General features: G+C 35.4%; 1 protein-coding gene across 1 annotated transcript; it reads right to left on the bottom strand.

The window, feature by feature from the left end:
- Window positions 1-246: 246 nt before the first annotated feature.
- On the bottom strand, window positions 247-21,349 carry pik3r3a (phosphoinositide-3-kinase, regulatory subunit 3a (gamma)). The gene is made up of 8 exons (XM_048162762.1): window positions 20,935-21,349; window positions 19,741-19,828; window positions 19,531-19,629; window positions 15,951-16,131; window positions 15,377-15,499; window positions 15,139-15,260; window positions 13,494-13,670; window positions 247-1,304 (listed from the first exon to the last, which is right to left on the bottom strand). The coding sequence occupies exons 1-8, from the start codon at window positions 20,996-20,998 to the stop codon at window positions 1,103-1,105; spliced, it is 1,056 nt and encodes a 351-aa protein (XP_048018719.1). The 5' UTR covers window positions 20,999-21,349; the 3' UTR covers window positions 247-1,102.
- Between the last annotated feature and the right edge of the window lie 332 nt (window positions 21,350-21,681).

Raw genomic sequence — 21,681 nt, 5'->3', positions numbered from 1 at the left:
TATGAAATCATTGAACTTTCAACAATTTCTCTCACCCCAGGCCCAAAGTTGCAAACATAGACTTTAAGGACACATGCTTGAATGTAACAGGGTTTAATGTTCATAAAATTGTTATGTAACTAAATTAAGTAATGTTGTTTCACTTAATATATTAGACTGCTCAGGCCCGTTTCACACTGCACATGATAGCAGCACATTTACAAGAAATTCATTTAATAAATAAATAGATCAGACAGAAGCTCTGAATTTATTCACAATCCGTTCTTTTATTATTTTTTAAAAGAAGCATGCAAGGGAAAACATTGTAGATGAGTGGAGTTGTTCATCTCAAGGATGAGCAGTTTGGCATTGTGTCATTTACCATAGACACACTCATATATTAAACTCAGTGAAGTGTCCCATAAGACAACTACACTGTCCTGGCTTTCCTAATTAAAACAAGTAAACATTAGAAGTAGGCCTTTGCCACAAACTTAAATTCAACAAATACTTTTTAACAGGTGTGAAATGGATAAACTAAAAACATTTTATAAACTAAAAACATTTTCCGAAACATTTTTGGATTTCTCTGGAACAAATAAACTGTGTCAAAAACATCCTTATTTGGGTGCACAAAAAAAAGAAAGAAAACAGAAAAAAAGGCATCTTGTTTTAGACATAAAGCAAGATTTGAAAGTGTGTCATTTAATAATAAATGCACCCCACTGTGTTACATTCACAAAATACACCTTTAAAAATGTTTTAATAAAAAGGTTATATACATTCATCCCCACAAAAACTACTACATCTATTTGCTTAAAAAAGCATGATTGTATTACAAAACCCTTAAAAACAAATTCTCATGTTTTTATGACTATCTGTAAACATGTCTACAAAGGGCTCATTAAATACTTGTTCAAGTACTGGAGTATCATTATGACCATGAGGAATGCTTTGGAAAGTGCAATATACATACACAACAGCCCTGACAATTGGTTCCACCCTTTGCACAATGTACTTTGTTCAAACTGTAAAATGAAGGGACATGCCAACGAGTGCCAAATCTTATTCAGTCTTAGTGCACTTATTCTTCACCGTGAAGCCAGCTGTCAGCGTGGCGAACTCAACTGTGAATGGTGGGAGCGCTGGACATGTGAACTGGATACGCCAGCCGTACATCCAGAGCCTGGTTGTGCTGTGCCAAAGAGGTGTGATGGTAGTGCATAACTAGATCCTTCAAAGACTTGTGGAGATCGAACGGCTCGACGAATCCATAGCCGCGCTCTGTATGGCGAATCACACAGTGCCTCACCTGGTTGCCAACCCTGTGGTTAAAGATATTAAGAGCAGGGTTAGCGGCAAGCAGTTTCCAAGAATCGGGATCCACCAGGAAACAAAGTTTCATCTAGGAGCTAGATTTATAAAAGTTTCTAAGTTTTGTGTTATTGAACCTTTGAAAGATGACTTAATACCCCTACTTCCCTGTATGTACTCTATTATACTATAAATAAAGGCAATAAACCATGAATATTGCGGTCTTTTGGATTACTAAAGAGTAGAGTAGAGTAAAGACCGAACCATTTCGGTACAGGGCTTTCGGTATGGTGCATGTGTACAGAATGCATTACATTGCAACATTAAGGTCTCCTGTTTGGGAACACTTCGTTTTTTCCGGTGAATTACGACAATGGACAAAGACAAGTGGATAATATGAAAGCAGTACATGATGAATACAGCGTTGTAGCCTAACCACCAATAATCGCAATAAGCTCTGCTTTTTGTTACTTTCGATAAGAAACGAAGTGGCATCCTTCAAATTCTGTCCACGAAATCACGAAATTCAAACAGTAAATGCCGTTTTGACATGCTTTGATGTGGCATGACAGATCACTGTATAGGCGCCTCAGTTCAACCAGCAGCATGAGCGCGGAACACAATCATCTCTACCTCTTTAATACTAGTTACAGAAAAACAGGGTGGCCGCAGGTCCTTAAAAAGTCTTAAATATATTTTTTCCAGTAAAAGCCCTTAAAAAGTCTTAAATTCAGATTTGATAGGTCTTAAATATTTTTTGTCGCATTACCACAAAAATGTCTCCAGTCTTACGGACCCAATAACTGATCATTGGACAGAAGTTTTTTTTTGCTGTAGTTATTGCGTTGCGTCATCATAGAGAACAGAGGTAGCAGGTAGCTGTAATGGGTAAGTGCAAATTTAATGATAAATGGCTTGAGAAAGATGAATTCTCATGGTGGTTGAGGCTGGTGCCGGGAAATGTGTACGAGGCAAACTGAGCCATTTGTAGAAAATTTTTTAAACTGGGTACAATGGGCATCAAAGCGGTGGAATTGCACACACAGAACGGGAAGCATAGGGAGTGTGCGAGTGCCTGTGAGAAGCAGAGTGCAATTGAAGGTTTCTGTTCCACCCTTACCACTGATGTTGGGGCTAGTGCAATATGGCCAGTGATCATGATGTACATAGATGCAGTGACACAGAAAAGGCTTCCAAATCCAAGAACATCATCCTATGAATCCCTTGCAGGGGCAAGGAATGATCCACTCATAATGGCCAAGTTTCACTTCTTCATGACTATCTCCGGGACCTTCTCCACCTTTCTGACTAAATCTCAGACGGATGAGCAAAGACCTGGTCATGCTCATGAAGGTAATAAATAACATGCCACAGTAGTAGTATATGATGTAGAAGTAGTAGGTGATGTAATTGTCCAGCAGTTTGGAAACTTCTTGTCTCTGGAGGCAAAATCAGAGTCATTGTCTTCTTTCCAACCCATGAAGACAAGGCAGGGTGTTTTCTTGCACGGACTCCTCCATCAATCCTTCCCTGAGCTCTGGACTTTCTGCAGGAAACTTCTGCTCCTCTCCCATGGCCAAGCAACAGTGGAGAGGAGCTTTTCTATTAACAAGGAGGTAGATGGCGATAACATGCGGGAGGACACCGTTGTTGCTATGTTGATATGTGACTATGTCTCTGTCTGTGGAGGGGTTCTAAAAGTTCCTCTGACAAAGGATATCCTGATAGCTGCAGATTCTGCAAGATCTCGGTATCGGCTACACCTAGACCAGGAAAAGAGAAAGCAGGAGAGCAATGCCCAAAGAGAAAAGAGAAAAGCTTCAGAGGACCAACTTGAGCAGCTCAAAAAGAGGAAGATGGTAGTAGCTGAGGTGGCAAACAGCCTTGAAAAAGAAGCAGACAAACTGGCAGAGCAAGCTGAGGGTAAATCAGGTACACTCACGGCCCAGCTAATCACCAAGTCTAATATTCTGAGGAAGCGATACATAGAAAAGGTGGCAGAACTAAAAGAGGTTGAGACTGAGTTAAGAAATACATCCATAGAACTCAGGCATTTGCCATAATGTCATATGGTGTAATATCCAGTTAACCATTTTCTTTATCCTCTCTACCTTCTCAATGAAAATGTCTGTTCCACATTTTTCATTTCAAATGAAAATTGTTCATTCACATTGTTATGAGTCAAATATTTGTATAAGATAGACATATAATAGAAATACAAGCCAGAACAGAAATCAACCCGTTATTCTCAGCTGGTTAATGATAGTAATTAATGTGGTAGAGTGGCTTCTTTGCAGTTTAACAGCTGTTGAAATTGTTTTATTTTGTTTCCGTTAATTAGGGGCCAAGCACCGAAGGTGCGGAGGCACCTATTGTATCTGTTGGCGTTCTTTTTTAGGGGCCAAGCACCGAAGGTGCGTAGGCACCTATTGTATCCGTTGGCGTTCTTTTTTTTTATTATTATTATTATTCTTCCGCTCTGGAAGTCTATGGCAGCCCATAGAACCGCTTGCGGGAAAGTTGTGAAATTTGGCACACAGTTAGAGGACAGTCTGACCTTTGTCCACAACAAATTTGGAGTCTCTAACTCAATCCCTCTAGCGCCACCAGCTGTCCAAAGTTGCACTTCTTCCGCTCTTGAAGTCTATGGCAGCCCATAGAACCGTATGGTAAAAAGTTGTGAAATTTGGCACACAGTTAGAGGACAGTCTGACCTTTGTTTTACCACTCTATTTATTAAAAATATTTTAATGTATAATAGAGTTTTAATTGGTTTACATGTTTTTTATAGTCCATTTTATTCCTCTTAACTATTTAATGTGTGTATGTCTTTAAATGAGTCTGGGTCTGCCTGTCATGTGATTGATCACATGACAGGAATAAGGAAGTAAGCCAGATAGAGGGTATGCACGTGACGTCACCATCGACCGTTACGACTGCGGTCACGCCCACTGAGTGGCAAAAGACTGAAGGGGCGCGCACACCGGACGCGAAGCTCAGCGCCTCGCCACGTCTTAAAATTCGAACGCATTGTTTTCTATGAGTGTACGCACACCGGCGGCGACATTCGGCACCTGTCCGCGGCGCCCAGCTATGACTCAGAAAAAAATATAAAACAATGCGTTCGAATTTGAAAGACGTGTCGTGTCGCGGCGCTGAGCTTTGCATCCGGTGTGCGAACCCCTTGAGCAGCAGCATTGGTTTTCAGCGTGAATGTCGCGAAAAACACACAAAACACATCCAAAAACGGGAAAGAGCTTTGTGACTGACTGTACAAATAGCTTTGACACAAACCCATTTAAAAACTGCAGAAAGCAACAGGGAAAAAAGCAAATTGATCACTGCAATTCACAGAAACAGCTCGACTCCAGGCAGAGAAACATGGATTTGCAGTTATCATTGTGTCAAATTGTTGGATTTTGAGGTAAAATCATACCGTATATATTGTATTGTTATATATTATGTTGACAACTCATCAATTAAATATTTTCCATCTTATATTCTGCATAATTGGGTGTTTTTTAATAAACAACACTGACAAAAACTATACTATAAAACTATATATGTTTTACGGCTGGACAATATGACGATATAACATTGATATAAGCGATTACGTGGATTTAAACCTACCTATATTGTAGTTATATAAAATATTCACAGGCAGATTTGCTTTATGTGTCTCCCCGCCATCGAAATCAGGCACATATAAATGTCAGGAAACACGACTCCAGGCTGCATGTCAATATCAATGGATTAGGTTTATTTGACAAGTTGTAAGAAACACTTTCGAGTCTAACCTTTAGTGTAATTCGTTTGTTTTACTCACGTTTTCGCAGTTTCCCCTATTAAATCCAGTCACGCAGCAGCTTCTTTTGCCACTCAGTCCAGCTGAGGGAGCGCGTTTTCGGCGGGAAAGTGCATGGCAAACATGGCAAATTTGAAGCATGGCAAACAATCAGCCCCTCATTACAAACATAATCACCTGTGAGCTGGACTGTGGAGTTTAATTTTATGGACTTACCTTTCCAGCCAACTACATCACTTTTCCATTGGATTATCACTTTCAGGACTTTGTATATACACCTGTGGACACTTTCACATTGGGACTTTCAGCACGCTACTAGGACTCTTGAGGACTGTTTTAGGGTATGATGTAAATGGATTCCCTGCTTTTAAACGGCCTAAGTTTTTCTAGTTTTATTGTGTTGTTTTAAGTTCCATGTGAATATTGTAAATACACCTTATTTATCCATTTCTGTTGTCTGTCTCATCTTTTTAAACACTCCAAACCTCTCACACAGTTGAATCTGACCCCAATTTTAATCCATGTAAAATCGACCTATTGGGCCGATCGTTACAATCTTCAGACCATGCCAACAAAAAGTTATGGAATTCAAGTCGATTCCTCCAACCGTTTTTGAAAAACACGTGAATTAATTGTAAGTAGTGCTTGCGAAAATAGACTTAAAGCTATATCTCCGCAATGCTTTATCGTATTCAGACCAAACCTGGTACATGTCATCACAAGCATGACCTGGGGCATCATGCAGTGTTTCGGCGCAGCGCCACCTACTGGTCCGGAGATATGAGAAATGGATATTTTTGCTTATAACTTCTGATGGGTTTGTCCAAAAATCATAAACCATTTTCTGGTAACACTTTATAATAACGTTCAGTTATAAGTCATTTATAAATTATTAGTTAATGATTAACAAATCATTTACAAAACATGAATATACATTTATAAATGATTGATAAGTGATCACTAATATTTTATGAATGTTTTATAAATTCAGTTATAAGTCATTTATAAATTATTTGTTAATTATGAACAAATCATTTACAAAACATGGCTATACGTTCATAAATGATTAATAAGTAATATGTTAACATTTTATGAATGTTTTATTAGTTCAGTTATAAGTTATTAGTTAATGATGAACGAATCATTTACAAAACATTACAATATATGTTCATAAATGATTAATACGTGTTATGCTAACAATTTACAAATGTGTTGTAAGTTATCTCAATTAAATAAATCAAACAGATCATTAGTAGATGGTTTATAAGTTATTAGTTAAGACATTATTTATCACTTATAATAACTGAAGTATTTACAAAATTTTTAGTATTTTTAGTATCATTATCTCAATAAACAATTGTTAATGAACAAATGTTGAACAAACCATAAGTAAATGATCAGTATATGATTTATTGATGAAGTTGTAAGCTGGTCTGTGTTCAAATGCACAAACATGCAGGTATGCTAAAGCACTATTTTTAAGAAGAGTAATTTATTTGTTTTGAAGTGGATAAACATTTATAAATGCCTTACAATCAGGTGATTCCAGTGGATTATATTAAATCCACTCATCAGCACAGACTTGTGGGACCCACTTTATATTAAGTGGCCTTAACTGCTATGTACTTACATTTAAATTAATCATTTAATACAATGTACTTATTGTGTACATACATGTTATTACATTGTACTTATATTTTAAAAACACCTGCATGTAATTACATCTGTAATTAATTTCTGTAATAACATTTATAATTACACTGTTGACCCATCCCTTACACCTTACCCCTACCCTTAAACCTACCCATACCACCAAAGCTTTCCCTAACCTTACCTGTATCCCACCCCAAAAGCTGCAAAAGTGTTTTGCAATTCAATATGAACCCAATAAGTACATTGTACTTGTTTTTTGATGTTAGTACATAGTAGTTAAGGCCACTTAATATAAAGTGGGACCGACTTGTGTTCTGTGTGGAGTGTGTGGGGTCTAGTGATGAAGTCATCCTCTGATCCGGATTTACCTTCCACTGAAGCTCACATCAGCTGCACAGAGTTAAACACTCCATGTGTGTCAGAGAAAACAGCTGTCTATACCCTCACCAGTCAGCACTTACACTGCAGTACACACTACAAATTGTTCAACACCTGTTATAGATGATGTGTAAACGCATGAATAAATCATTTACAAAGCTTTCTGCAACCCCTATTCTAAAGTGTAAACTATTCTTCACTTGTAAATGTGTTACATATCATTTGTAGACCTTTCTTTCCTGTTACAAATTATTTGTATGTATACAAGTCATTTATAACACTTTCTGCATACCCTATTCTAAGTGTAAACTACTCATCACTTATAAATGTTTATATATCATTTGTAGGTTTTCTTTATAAATTATGTAGCTACAAACTGCTATTTGTAAATTTACTATTTATTTGCCATATGCAAAGTATATCTTTCAGTTACAGGATATAAAAATCTATACGAATCCCGATATTTAAATTATATATTTTTATATAAAAAATTATAATATTTTTATGCAAATATATTTTACTATTATATAGATATCTTTGAGCCAAACATTCCTCTGGTCTGCATTTCCATCCTTTTAAGCGTCGCGCTGAATCTAACACAGCAACTCAAATTCGGCATGTCGCAAACACTCTATGGTAGTCGCAAATCACATGTGACAGCCAATAAGGAGCGAGGTTTGACGTCACTGCCGCAAACCTATGTCATATTGTTAGACGCGCCAATTTTAATTTGAAAGTTATGAAACGGCAGATTGATACGATTATTAATGTATAATGGTTATATTACGTTATAAGAATCTTTTCCTCACACAATGGCATCATACAACTTCTGAAAACTTGAAAATAATGCACAAAATAATGGACTATGTTTATCAGTTTATGGTGCGTTTCAAGTTATGGTGAGGAGCTGTTCCATGAAAAACAAAATAGAAATTAAATGATTAAGTGCTGGTTAAACGGTGGCAGAGTGTTGATTTATAAATTTATTTATTTATTTATTTAAATAATGTACATTTTAGGCTTGGGTAAAGTGATGGAGTGAGATGGATCATGTAACAGGAACATCTGCAAATGATGTGTAACACATTTATAAGTGATGAATAGTTTACACTTTAGAATAGGGGATGCAGAAAGTGTTATAAATGATTTGTATACATATACAAATAATTTATAACAGGAAAGAAAGGTCTACAAATGATGTGTAACACATTTATAAGTGATGAATAGTTTACACTTTAGAATAGGGGATGTAGAAAACTTTGTAAATGATTTATTCATGAGTTTACACATAATCTATAACAGGTGTTGAACACTTTGTAGTGTGTACTGCAGTGTAAGTGCTGACTGGTGAGGGTATAGACAGCTGTCTTCTCTGACACACATGGAGTGTTTAACTCTGTGCAGCTGATGTGAGCTTCAGTGGAAGGTAAATCCGGATCAGAGGATGACTTCATCACTAGACCCCACACACTCCACACAGAACACAAGTCTGTGCTGATGAGTGAAAGGATTTAATATAATCCACTGGAATCACCTGACTGTAAGGCATTTATAAATGTTTATCCACTTCAAAACAAATAAATTACTCTTCTTAAAAATAGTGCTTTAGCATACCTGCATGTTTGTGCTTTTGAACACAGACCAGCTTACAACTTCATCAATAAATCATATACTGATCATTTACTAATGATAATTTACTAATAATCATTAACTAATCACTGATCATTAACTAATAAATTATAAATGACTTATAGCCAAATTAATAAAACATTCATAAAATGTTAGTATATCACTTATTAATCATATATGAATGTATATTCATGTTTTGTAAATGATTTGTTGAACATTATCTAATAATTTATAAATGACCTATAACTGAATTAATAAAACATTCATAAAATATTAACATATCACTTATCAATCATTTTTGAACATATAATCATGTTTTGTAAATGATTAGTTCATCATTAACTAATAATTTACAAGTGACTTATAACTGAACGTTATTATAAAGTGTTACCCATGAAGGTATAATGAATAATAATAATGCACTTATACAACATTTATTAATTTTAGTTAATGTTAATTTCAACATTTACTAATACATTATTAAAATCTTGTTAACATTAGTTAATGCACTGTGAACTAACATGAACAAACAATGAACAACTGTATTTTCTATAACTAACATTAATGAAGATTAGTAAATACAGTATCAAATGCATTGCTTATGGTTAGGTCATGTTAGTTAATACATTAACTAATGTTTAACTAATGAACCTTATTGTAAAGTGTTACCATTTTTTTTATCCTTAAGAAACTTTTAGTTATAATTTAATTTAATATATTTAAAGACAGAGACACAATTTGTTCAATAAACCACTGTTTATTTAAAAAAAAAAAAAGTTTAGTATTTAAAGCATGTCATAGGGCTGGGCGATATGGCCAAAAAATCATATCTTTATTTTTGGGCTGAATGGCGATGTATAATCTCGGTATTATGTACATTTTTCAAATCTGTATTTAATTATTATTATTTTATTTTTTTTACGTCCTGCCCAATATTTTCCTACAAACAATGTTCATACTGAAGGCTATGAAAACAAACATGAATGTAACCATGTAGTCTATGTTAATATTATGCGCAAAAAAAGGGGTCAAATTACATGAGGCCTACATTCTAACATTGTGACACTACAATCTAAAAACAAAATGCTTTTTAAAGTTACATTCACTAAACTAAAACTGAAAATAAAAAAAGCACAGACTAATTATTAGTCTATTATGATTACCCTAGTTACAGTTACTGCTATCATAAAAATACACTTAGTTGTAGGTTCAAAATTCTAAATATGGCACATTTATGTTCACAAACAAAAACAAAATCAACAACAAATATTTTAGCTAAATGTACATTTTAGTCAGAATTATTGCGTTCTGTCTGTTTGGCGCGCATGCGCACGGCGACGCTCATTTACGTAAGTTTGTGCTTCCACTCCTGTCTCCTGGACAGCAAAATGGAAATATTTTCTTGATTTTCTAACATTTACAGATAGAGAAAATGTGTGTGAAATGTAAGTTATGCACTGAGGAAATTACTGGATGTCACTTTAGCTTAACGATTATAAACAGATGATTCCACCAATCGTTGCACAAGTTAAGGTTACATATGATGACAAAAGCATGTTAGTGCTAGCCCTCCTGGAACCCATAGAGATGGCATTGCAGTGCCTGCAGTTCGAAAAAAAAGGTTTCTGAATGGAAGTCTATGGGAGCACTCGGGGCAATTCTCGGCCAGAGTGAAATCGCCCAAAAATGGGCGATACTCCACAGAACGTGATTGACACTGATTGGACTATAGCCTATATCCAGAGGCAGAGGTGTTACGCCTAGCGTAACACTGTGGTTGAAAAAAATCTGTCCCTTTCTCACTTTGGTGGTGCATCACCCTATTGCCCTAATGAAGAAACCGCCCCTGGTCATTAGTAGAAGTTTTGCAATGCTTAATTGTCTCATGACTTGAGAACATGAAAGTGTTAAGATGTTTGTTTGATGTTTTAATAGCATCTCTGATTAAAATGTCTACAAAAAGAAACTAAAATTCATTCATTTCATTCATTCAACTAACAGGGATAGTTCACCCACAAATGAAATTTTCTCTCATCATTTACTCCCCCCTTATGTCATTCCAAAACTGTATGACTTTAGTCGTTTTTCCAGGGCCGTCAGGCTGTCATTCTGCACTGGTCACTACATGCATTCTACCAGCACGGTTCAGCACGGTTAGCCAACAGTTTGTAATCGTGCCACGCCAAACCAAGCGCAAGTGGAAATACAACTGTAACCGTTCCCTACCATTCTTAGAACCATTCTATGGAATCCCAAGTCTGCCAAAATTAAAAATAAATAAATACATAAATAAATATACAAAGAAATGTAAAAAAGCAACAAATAAATAAATGAATAACCATAGAAAAGCAAAAAAACAAAAAGAAATAATTATTTATACATTTATTTTCTTATTTATGTATATATTTTTTTTTCCACATTTTTTTGTTTATTTTTACATTTATTCATTTAGATTTTTATTTATTTCCACATTTATTTATTTATGTATGTATGTATGTATGTATGTATTTCCATATTTGTTAATTTCCACATTTATTCATTTCTACATTTTTTTATTTCTACATTTCTTTATTTTTACATTTATGTATTTTTACATTTCTTTGTCCGTAGGGTAATGAAGAGGGCATGGTTTACCTCAGACATAGCAATCGAGCTCAGAGTTGGTGAGAGCAAAGCGTTGAGGCCACAGTGACAACTTGTGGTGTGCCCAAAATAGTGTAGCCTACTGACGTTGATTATCACGGGTTAAGTAATATCACCCTAACTGTACTGTGTGACATGGATAGGCTACTCTTTATTCCGGGCATGGCCATAAAACATCGTCTGGTCTAGATTTGTAAAATGTCCTGCGCTGGCAGACATGAACAGCAACATCTTCAGCAGATCTGATAACAGGGACTCTGAAATGGAAGCGCTTGTTATTTTCCAATAATAAACATTTGAATGAATGGGCTTGCGTTTTATTGAGATTCAGGCACCAGTCAGAACACGGAAAGGATCGAACCAGCGCACATATAGGCTGCAGTGAAGTTGACGCAAGCATATTGATCAATGCATTTGAAACGAGACCACAAATTCACTTCACATTCATATTTCCTACTTTTACATGCACAACATGTGGCAAACGCTTACAATACTACGTATATTTCAAAGATCCAAAATAGAATGAGGCATCGGTTACAGTAGAACATTTTGTCGCGTCGTGTCTCCCCTCTTGGGGACATTCTAAAACGTTTAACGTGAAAAACGTTTAACGTGGCTTAATGTACTAAGACAGCGATATTAACAGACTAAACTCACTAAACATCATAATAATAAAGTATACTATGTACAAAAAAGCGTTTAATAGCACGTTAAGCCTTTTCCTCCCATAGAAAACCGTTATAAGAAAACGCTTAACGTGGCTTAATGTACTAAGACAGTGATTTTAAAAAACCAAACTCACTAAACGTCATACTAATAAAGTATACTATTTACAAAAAATCAGATGAGCCCTGAATATGATCTCAATGTTTTTTTGCTTGCGTCAACTTCGCTGTAGCCTAGGAAGTAACAAGCTCTTCCATTTCAGAGTCCCTGTTATCAGATCTGTTGAAGATGTTGCTGTTCATGTTTGTCAGTGCAGGACATTTTACAAATCCAGACCAGACGATGTTCTACGGCCCCTGTACGGAATAAAGAGTAGCCTATCCATGTCACACAGAACAGTTAGGGTGATATTACTTAACCTGTGATATAAGATTTTGACCATACTACCCATCCAAATCATTCATCCCAGTATCAACTTCAGTAGGCTACACTATTTCGGGCACACCACAAGGTGTCACTGTGGCCTCAACGCTTCGCTCTCACCAACTCTGAGCTCGATTGCTATGTCTGAGGTAAACCACGCCCTCCTCATTACCCTATGGACAAAGAAATGTAAAAATACATAAATGTAGAAATAAAGAAATTTAGAAATGAATAAATGTGGAAATTAACAAATCTGGAAATAAATAAATAAATAAATCTGGAAATAAATAAAAATCAAAATGAATAAATGTACAAATAAATAAAAGAAAAAATAAATAAATGTGGAAAAAAATAAATATAAATAAGGAAATAAATGTATAAACAATTATTTATTTGCTTTTCTATGTATATTTATTCATATATTTATTTTTACTTTTTTACATTTCTTTGTATATTTATTTATGTATTTATTTATTTTTAATTTTGTCAGGCTTGGGATTCCATACCGTTCGACTCAGCGGTGGAAAAGTAGCTTTCTTCTGTGGGACATGAAAGAGAGTTTTTGTTTTATTTTTTGTCCAAATGTTTTAAGTCACTGGTCACCAAAATTATTTGGTTACCAAAATTCCCTAGAGGTTTGGAATGACATGAGGGAGAGTAAATGATGACAGAAATGTAATTTTCTGGGTGAACTATCCCTTTTAGTTTTCGAATGATATCATTTTTAAGATTGATTCATTTTCATGAATTAGTTAATTTAAGTAAATCAATTCAACAATCTAATTTCAGATTTCATAAAAAAATGCAAACTGTGATTTGTCATTTTACTCCTGTCTAAGTAGGCGGTTCATGGCCAGAAAAAGATCCAATATGGAGCAGACTTTATGTCTCCCTATAAGAGACCATAGCCTCTGAAGATAATAGATTCATATGAAGTTACAGAACATTTCTATTTTGTGCTAATTAACAAACAAATAGGACAATGCACTGATTGATGACTTACACTACAGAGCAGGCATAACAATCCTTTGTGCTGCTGTTGCGGATGAGGAAAGCTCCAGATGGTTTCCCATGGAGAAGCTCCTCTGCCTGACTTCGACCGAGATCTCCCACAAACCAACTCTCTTCCTCTAGGAGCTCCGCACTCTTCTTTTGCTGCTCTTTTATCTCATATTGAGACCTGAGAAAATAATCACTCATTGATAAGCAAAAAGCTTGTACCTTTGTCTCCTACAGACCTTACAGACATACTGCATCACACAAAGCTGCCTTTGACTTTGTTAATAAAAATAGAAAATTAAACTGCTTCAAAAGGTACCATTATATTGAGGTGCTTGAAGTAGTAACACAAGATTTTTTTTTTTAATCAAATCAGTGGTGACAGCTAGATTATTTAGAAATACAATAAAAATCATAATTACTGGTGTTTGCCAAGTAGTTCATCAAAAACTGAAACAAAACACAAATAAAAATATTTTAATTGAATCTGAGGGAATTCTGTCCCTTCATTTGAAGTCCATTCACCCAAAACAAACTTTGATGCTTCAGGAAGTACAGTTTAGCTTCTGTTTACCATATTTGATGCATATGTGTTGATCAATGTTTATAATGTAAATAAAAGCCTAAATTACATTCATTCATCAAATAAAGCAAATGTGTCTCTTTAAAAGTTTTGGATTAAACCACTCAATTCATGTGGATTTCTTCATGAACTTTTTTGAGGTGTCAATTATGTGGTTAAATGAACTTGAAGGAACAGAAATCTCTCACGTTTCATTAAAAATTTGTGTTTTGTGTAACAAAAATGACATTTTTTGATGTAGTCAAATGAAAATGTAACAATTCCTCTCTTTTTTGGCTCTGTACAACATTTACATTAAAATTAAAACAAGAAAAAAATGTGTGAAATTCCTTAAAAATAAAGTTTAAATCATTTTATTACTATTATTATTATTACTTTGAAAAGTAAGTTTTTCTTTATACTTGTAATATATTTCTGTCACAATTTCATCAACCCAAACTTTTTTTTTAACAGGTTGTCGTGAGTTTCTGTGTGTATATGGTTTTTCTCAAATGGAATGGTAAAATGCTGATGAAGTGACTCTCAAAGCAGCTCTGGAGAATGAAACCGCACCATTTATTCACACAGAGACATAGAGAACATGCTGACTTCATATCTAAAAAGCAGTCATTTTGCGCTTTAATATTCACAGGCACAGTCCATATGGCAATCTGGTTTATTCCACAGTCCTACTTTTATTTCCACAACATTCCTCAATATACTATAAATTTATGACTGGATTCCGTGATTCCGTCTACGCTTTCTGCATCACAGAAATCATAGGGCCCTACGTAACTTTTGTGTACAGATGATGCTTCAAATTATACTTTGAAGTGATCTGACTTAATGCCGTTGCCTGATGGACAGCGAATAGACCAAAAAATCCTCCAGATCTCCTATAAAAAGAAGCCAATGAGCAATATTTAAGAAACAGAATATCATCAAGACTTGGAGATGGGCTCTTTTGACTCAATAAGCAGGCAACTAGCAACCATCCAGAACTCCCCATTAACTGCACAGGAATGTACTAACAACAAATGAGAACACCCTACAACAAGTAAGACATTTAGATCATATGAGCACTCACTTTGTCAGATGACTGTGAATTGTGTCTGGGAAATCCTTGCAAAAGTTCTCTTGAGAATAACACTGTTCTTTTGAGATCTCTGTCACACTGACGGGCTCTAAAGCTTTTCTCCTTTGGATTTCCTGTAAAGCACCAGGGAAATTCTTAGAAAAGCAATGTACAGTATTTGATATACATTCCTTAATATTTTTCAAATGCTATTATGTCAGCACATATTTGATCCTTTTTCAACGCTTACCTCTAATAATGTAGTGCAAGCATCATATAGCTGGTCATACTCTGCCGTCTTCTGAAAAAGTCTTAAACATTCTTGGAGTTTCTCTCTGGTTGCACTCAAAAACTCTTCCTTCACAGGTAGATCCTGAAAATGCAATAGCTTAAAGGGTTAGTTCACCCAAAAATGAAATTTTTACTCACCCTCAAAAGTACAAAAGTACTCACCCTCTTGTCGTTCCACACCCGTAAGACCTTTGTTCATCTTCAGAACCACTCTAGTCATGTTGACTATTTTAACCATTTTTTCAACTACCTTTCTGGACATCAAAAGGTGCAATGACGCTGCTGCCTACTGTATGTGTGGATCAGATACCCTGATATTTCATCAAAAATATCTTAATTTGTGTTCCAAAGATGAACGAAGGTCTTACGGTTGTGGAACGACATGAGGGTGAGTACTTACTGACAGAAATTTCATTTTTGGGTGAACTAACTTTTTAATGACTAAGGGCATTCACTTGTCGATAAAAATACATAAACAAAAGCTTCATTTCAACTATCATCTTCACAATTAAATTCACTGAAAAGATACAGACCGTGTTACAGTGGGACACGGGATAAGCCAATGTGACATCCAGGGAAGCGTTGTACTGGACTAAGCTCCTATGCCTGTAGTAAGATATCAGATCTGGCATTGAGCTGAAGGTCAGAGGCTCAGAGAATCCAAATTTTCCATCTCGATGATGGATCCTGATGAGTTTGTTGGTGCCATTGTTCCTGTGGGGATTTCAATAATAAACATATAGCCTTTTCTGTTAATTCAGTGGTACAATGTATTTCTCCGTGTAGAAGTCATGTGAAAAGAGACCATTGTCGAAATGCTGACAAATCAAATCTGGCAATTTGCTTGTCAGCTTAAGATGCTTTTATATTGCTGAAAAAAATTGTAACAATGCTAATTGTGAACAAAGCCATAAGATTAACTTAACATTTCATTTCAGCACATTCATGGTTAGGATATTCTGATGTAAAAAGAGTTTGAACCAAACTTCTGACCGACACAATGTCTGCATGCTGTGTGGTTGTAAGCCTGTGACACGAGAGTTAATTATCTATGTTCTGGAAAAGATGTAGTCAAATTAGGGTACGTTTACACGACACCATTTTCAACTAAAAATGGAAAACTTTTTATGCATTTACTAGGAATAGGCATTTTTCAAAAACACTGTATTTGAATTTTTGGGCTCATAAAAAAACTAATATTCGAATATTTGTTTATTTAAATGACATTTAACAGGAAAGACGTTATTTTTAATCATCAAGTTTTTGTCACCATTTCTGAACAAGCTTACGATTAAGCAATATACACAACAAGCTTACGTTATATAGATTGAGGTTTTCTTTTAGCAGAAAACATTAAACAATATGTGTATACAAAAAATGTAAAGAACAAAAGCATTTAAGCTCAAGCAGAGGGAACGGGAAAAAACGTTAATGAAGCAGACTGTGTATCATACAGAATGTACAAAAAGCCAGGGAACCGGCATATGGTTATCGTGTTTATATTGTGTCACATGTTCATGTTGAGAAAAACAGTAATATCCACATGTTCAGGTGAAACTTAACTCTACAGTTTGATAACAATAGGTAAGTCCGGCTGCAGAGAAAAAGCACTCCGCTGTCACAGTTGCAGGGACACAAATATAACGGAGACAAAATTAAAGGAAGCATATGTGTCGAGAATCATTTTGCTATCTGATAAGGTATCTTCTCAGCTTACTCAGGGTACAGCTGCATTTACCTGCAGTTGTGAGCGCAGAGATGGACAGCTGTCTTTCCTCATTCAACTGGTGTTTTGATTTCGTGTGATTTCTCATTTTGGTGGTGATATTATCAGTTTCATTGATTCATTTGATCAAAATGAATTCGATTTTGTAAGATCATTTAGTAAGATAATTTCGATCTAAGTAATTCCAAAGTTCACGAGGCAGACAACATTATGTGATCAAATATAATCAACTTGTGATTTCTCATTTTGGTGGTGATATTATCAGTTTCATTGATTAATTTGATCAAAATGAATTCGATTTTGTAAGATCATTTAGTAAGATAATTTCGATCTAAGTAATTCCAAAGTTCACGAGGCAGACAACATTATGTGATCAAATATAATCAACTTGTGATTTCTCATTTTGGTGGTGATATTATCAGTTTCATTGATTAATTTGATCAAAATGAATTCGATTTTGTAAGATCATTTAGTAAGATAATTTCGATCTAAGTAATTCCAAAGTTCACGAGGCAGACAACATTATGTGATCAAATATAATCAACTTGTTAACAGGCAGACAACATTATGTGATCAAATATAATCAACTTGTTAACACACTGCACACTGCACAGTAGGGTTGTCAAAAAAAAAATCGAATTTCGAATATTCGTCGAATTAAAAAAAAAAAAAGGCACATTCGAATGTAAAACCCGTGCATTCGAATTTTTGCAGTGTCGAGGAGCGCAAGTCATGATGACGTAACTGACGCGGCTTGTTTATGTTATCCAGTACAGCGCGGTGCAGGGTGCATTAATGTGATAAATATGATGGAGGAGTCAAAAAGTGAGCGCGCTGATGTTGACGCAAGAGAAAAAAATACTGCGCTGTCTGCTATGGCCAACCAGTTCGACGGCATATGCAGCCAGACCCTAAGCAGTGCTGAAGAAGGCATCAGGCCTTTGGAGCAGATGGATATATATGAAAGAGAAGCTACGCTACTCGCTGACGAAAACCCTCTCAGTTGGTGGCAAAAACCGTGCGGTATGTTTGTGTCCACATACTGCGCAGCAATAGACATATTTGACCATACCTGCCACATCGGTCAGGGGTGCGTTTCCCAAAGCGAACTATGGTCGCAAGTTCCGTCGTTACCAAGAGAGTTCAGTGGGACATACGGCCATAGTTGACTAACGATGCTTTCGGGAAACACACCCCCAGAGCTGAGCGCGTGTTTTCATCAGCTGGAAACAATATTGTCCAAAAAACTGACCTTCTGGTGTTTTGACGAGCAATATGTGTAGTGAGCGGATTGTTTCTGAATGGCAGGTCGCTATTTTGTGTTCATGTAGTACAAACATTACGCTGTCTGTTGAAGCGTGTTTTCTCAGGTTAGTGTCGTGATGTACTTACAGTTTTTATGCACTTTTTGTTACCTTGCATGCACATTAATGACATCTTTTATTTAAAAACAGTTGATTGAAAAAAAAAAGTGAATTTCATTTCAATAAAAGATGCCATGCTTGATTTGGTGTAGGCTATTTTGCTTATTGCGCTCGCTTGCGCTCTCTTCTGGGCATAGCAGACAATAAAGCACTTTTTCCTCTGACAAGTATTGCCTTTAGAATTCGAATATAATTCGAATTTTGCAAATATTTCAGAAAGAATTTCGAATTTAGCTTTTCAGCCATTTTGACAGCCCTACTGCACAGTTAGAACTGTGAGTTTTGTGCTTGGGATTTATCATTGATTCACTGCATTTACGGCCAGCAAACAAAGCAATGTAGTAAAATTTGAATAGAATTTTTATTTTTCAAATAATAATTACAGATTGAATATTCAAATATTCTACTATTCGTGCACACCCCTAGCATTTACACGACAACAGCGTTTTGGGGGCCTGAAAAGGCAAACTTTTGAAAACAGGTTTCAAAGTGTATGTTTTTGAAAACGATATCATTATCGTCTCTGTATGAACAACAAAAATGCTAATTTGTGAAAACGGTGGCATGTTCAGTCTATAGGTCCGTAGTGTTACTTTACAAACTGACATTGCCAACTACTGGCCTGGCAGCATAATACAGCGTTTTTAGTCGTTTTCCCGGATCTGTGTGAACGGGGATCATTTTGACAACGTAGCCGTCTGTACGCTAAAAAACGCAAAGGGAAGACTTTTCCATTTTTAGTACATTGTTGTTGAGTAAACACCCTTAAACAGATGCTAAAACTACTAGCAAATCACAGTTTTAATGACACTAATGTGTGAACTAATGCACTAGTGTGCAATATATACAAAAGACTGTTTCATGTGTGTAAGTTACTAATGATTAGTTGTCCACTGTCGGCTCTACCTCACATATCTGCTGTGTTTTCACTAAAATAGGAATCTTAAAACATGCAATTATTACCTAACAGTTAATGTATATTCTCCCTGCACCCTGCAGGAGGCATTTCGGACCAGGAAAGCACCATCAGGCATGCCGTGGAGTATTTCATTCACCTCCTCCCTAATGTAAGTGGTATAAATTCAATAATAAGCAAGCAAAGTGATAAAGACAAAAAAAACAAGACTTATTCTGACAAAATAGTTCACCAAATAAAATAAAAAATAATCTCACCTTGATATGTCAGCCCAGTACCACCCGGCCTCCTGTAATGAATTGTTGGGCTCCATTTCTCTTAGTAGATGATCATCGTCACTGATGACTGATTGAAGGAACATAATAAAACATAATGTGAGACAACTGATACACTTCAGCAGTTCAGCAACTGTTACACTTTAAACTGGAAAACCTCTAGCCCTAATTTACTATTTTACTTATTTTATTTGAAAAATATACAGATCTTTGAATTGATTTTTGTATTATGTATTTATCAATAATATATATGACTGCCATGATAAAAAGTCTATATATTTTAAAATATATTACAATATAAATTAATGTAATAAATATGATATCAAATATACTAAATTATATTTAATAATTATATTGTAAAATTAATTATTACATTGGAATATTTAATCTATTTTACACAGAAAACATAACATTTTCGTCTTCATTTTATTTTGTCAGTGTCAGTTTACATTACATATAAGTTACATCGTTTTAATACAAACACGAGTGACAAATTGGACAGAAACTATAGATAATAATGTTAACTAGACACACTTTGTTTCTATAAAGATGCCTGTATAGAACTATGTGCAGACTGCCTGAAGTGACAGCTGTGGAAAGAACAGCGTTCGGGATTTCCCTAGTATTCCCGCCTGCGAATTCACGAATCCTACTATGGAAAAGGTGAAGGTCTGTGAATATTTACTACATAACGTGACGTCCATCAGCGGGTCTCTACTATTGGCTTAAATTAAGACTTTGCAAGACTCATGCAGAGCGGCTCTGGACTCATGAATACTAATCAAGTTAACTGATTGGACGCTCAAGGACTGTTACCAAGCAACGTCATCATTGCCTATTTAATATTCATAAGCTTTCGCTTCACCATAGTAGGATTGGTATTTCGTGGCCCGATATTCCTGCACTGCTGACCTCAATGAACTCAGCGATGACATGTTGAGACATGCAGAACTCAACGAATGAAAAGCCCAAGATTGGGCTAACTCACTTTTATATAATATGAACTAACTTTCACAAATGTTACCTTCATAAATACTGCTGTATTATTGTTCCCAAGATTAATGCTTTACACTTAGAATTGTGTTTGAACGAGAACAAAGACAGGGTGATTTAAACAGAATAAACACCAAATATAAAAAGATGACAAGGAAAAAAATAAGAAATAAAGTTACGTACCAGTGCCAGCTGCGCTGACTCGACTCATTTCGATGTAGGAAAACGGTTCTTCAGACGACGACATCCTTTCATCAACAATGGATCGTGTTGCAGAAGTGAATTAAGCGTTTTAAATACTGTAAATCGTTCCGTCAAATAATTGTAAACGATTGTCTAATTGTTATATCTAAGATAACGAAGAAAGCAACAGCAAAACAATGTTAAAAATCCGAAAAAGACAGTTTTTCTCTTATTAGTCCAAGAATCCAGTTGTAATAATTTGAAAGCCAGTCATTCAAAATAAAACTTAGCAATAAAGCTTATGATCATGTACCAGAATAACATATGATCGGCACGTTCATAACGCTATATATTGATCTAGCGTGTCTTGAGTGAATCAAACTCTTATAAGGTTTGGGACGATGTAAGTGTCTGTCTGAGGACGATACCATCGATCTGCATAGGGAAAACTTTATACAGGATGTCCTTGTGTTGTTGTTATTATTATTTTGTTTTTGTTATACATTGCCATTTCTTTTATCAAAATATTGAAAATACATTTTAGAAGTTCTGTATTGATTGTATGCTCTTGTTTTAAGCCACTGTTGTGTTAATGTTATCACCCCCTTTCCCCGCAATTATGTTACGGTCCGTTTTTGTCCTGCATATAATGGTGCCAATAGATACTTTTCTTTATCAACTAGTTTAAAGTCCAAATTCTGAGTTTTCTGCACACGAACAGTGTCATTTATATATATATATTTTAGA

This window comes from Megalobrama amblycephala, linkage group LG17 (assembly GCF_018812025.1).
Source record: "Megalobrama amblycephala isolate DHTTF-2021 linkage group LG17, ASM1881202v1, whole genome shotgun sequence".
In the NCBI taxonomy this organism is placed as follows: Eukaryota; Metazoa; Chordata; class Actinopteri; order Cypriniformes; family Xenocyprididae; genus Megalobrama; species Megalobrama amblycephala.
Note: the sequence above shows the minus strand (reverse complement) of the source record. Positions and strands in the feature narration are given on the sequence as shown.

What these genes read in the sequence shown, in the direction of transcription:
- pik3r3a (XM_048162762.1), bottom strand. Translation starts at nt 20,998, where the DNA reads ATGTCGTCGTCTGAAGAACCGTTTTCCTACATCGAAATGAGTCGAGTC. An exon ending in AGTCAGCGCAGCTGGCACTG is followed by an intron (nt 19,829 to 20,934) that starts GTACGTAACTTT and finishes TCCTTCAATCAG; the next exon opens with TCATCAGTGACGATGATCAT. An exon ending in TGTTATGCCTGCTCTGTAGT is followed by an intron (nt 1,305 to 13,493) that starts GTAAGTCATCAA and finishes CTTTAACCACAG; the next exon opens with GGTTGGCAACCAGGTGAGGC.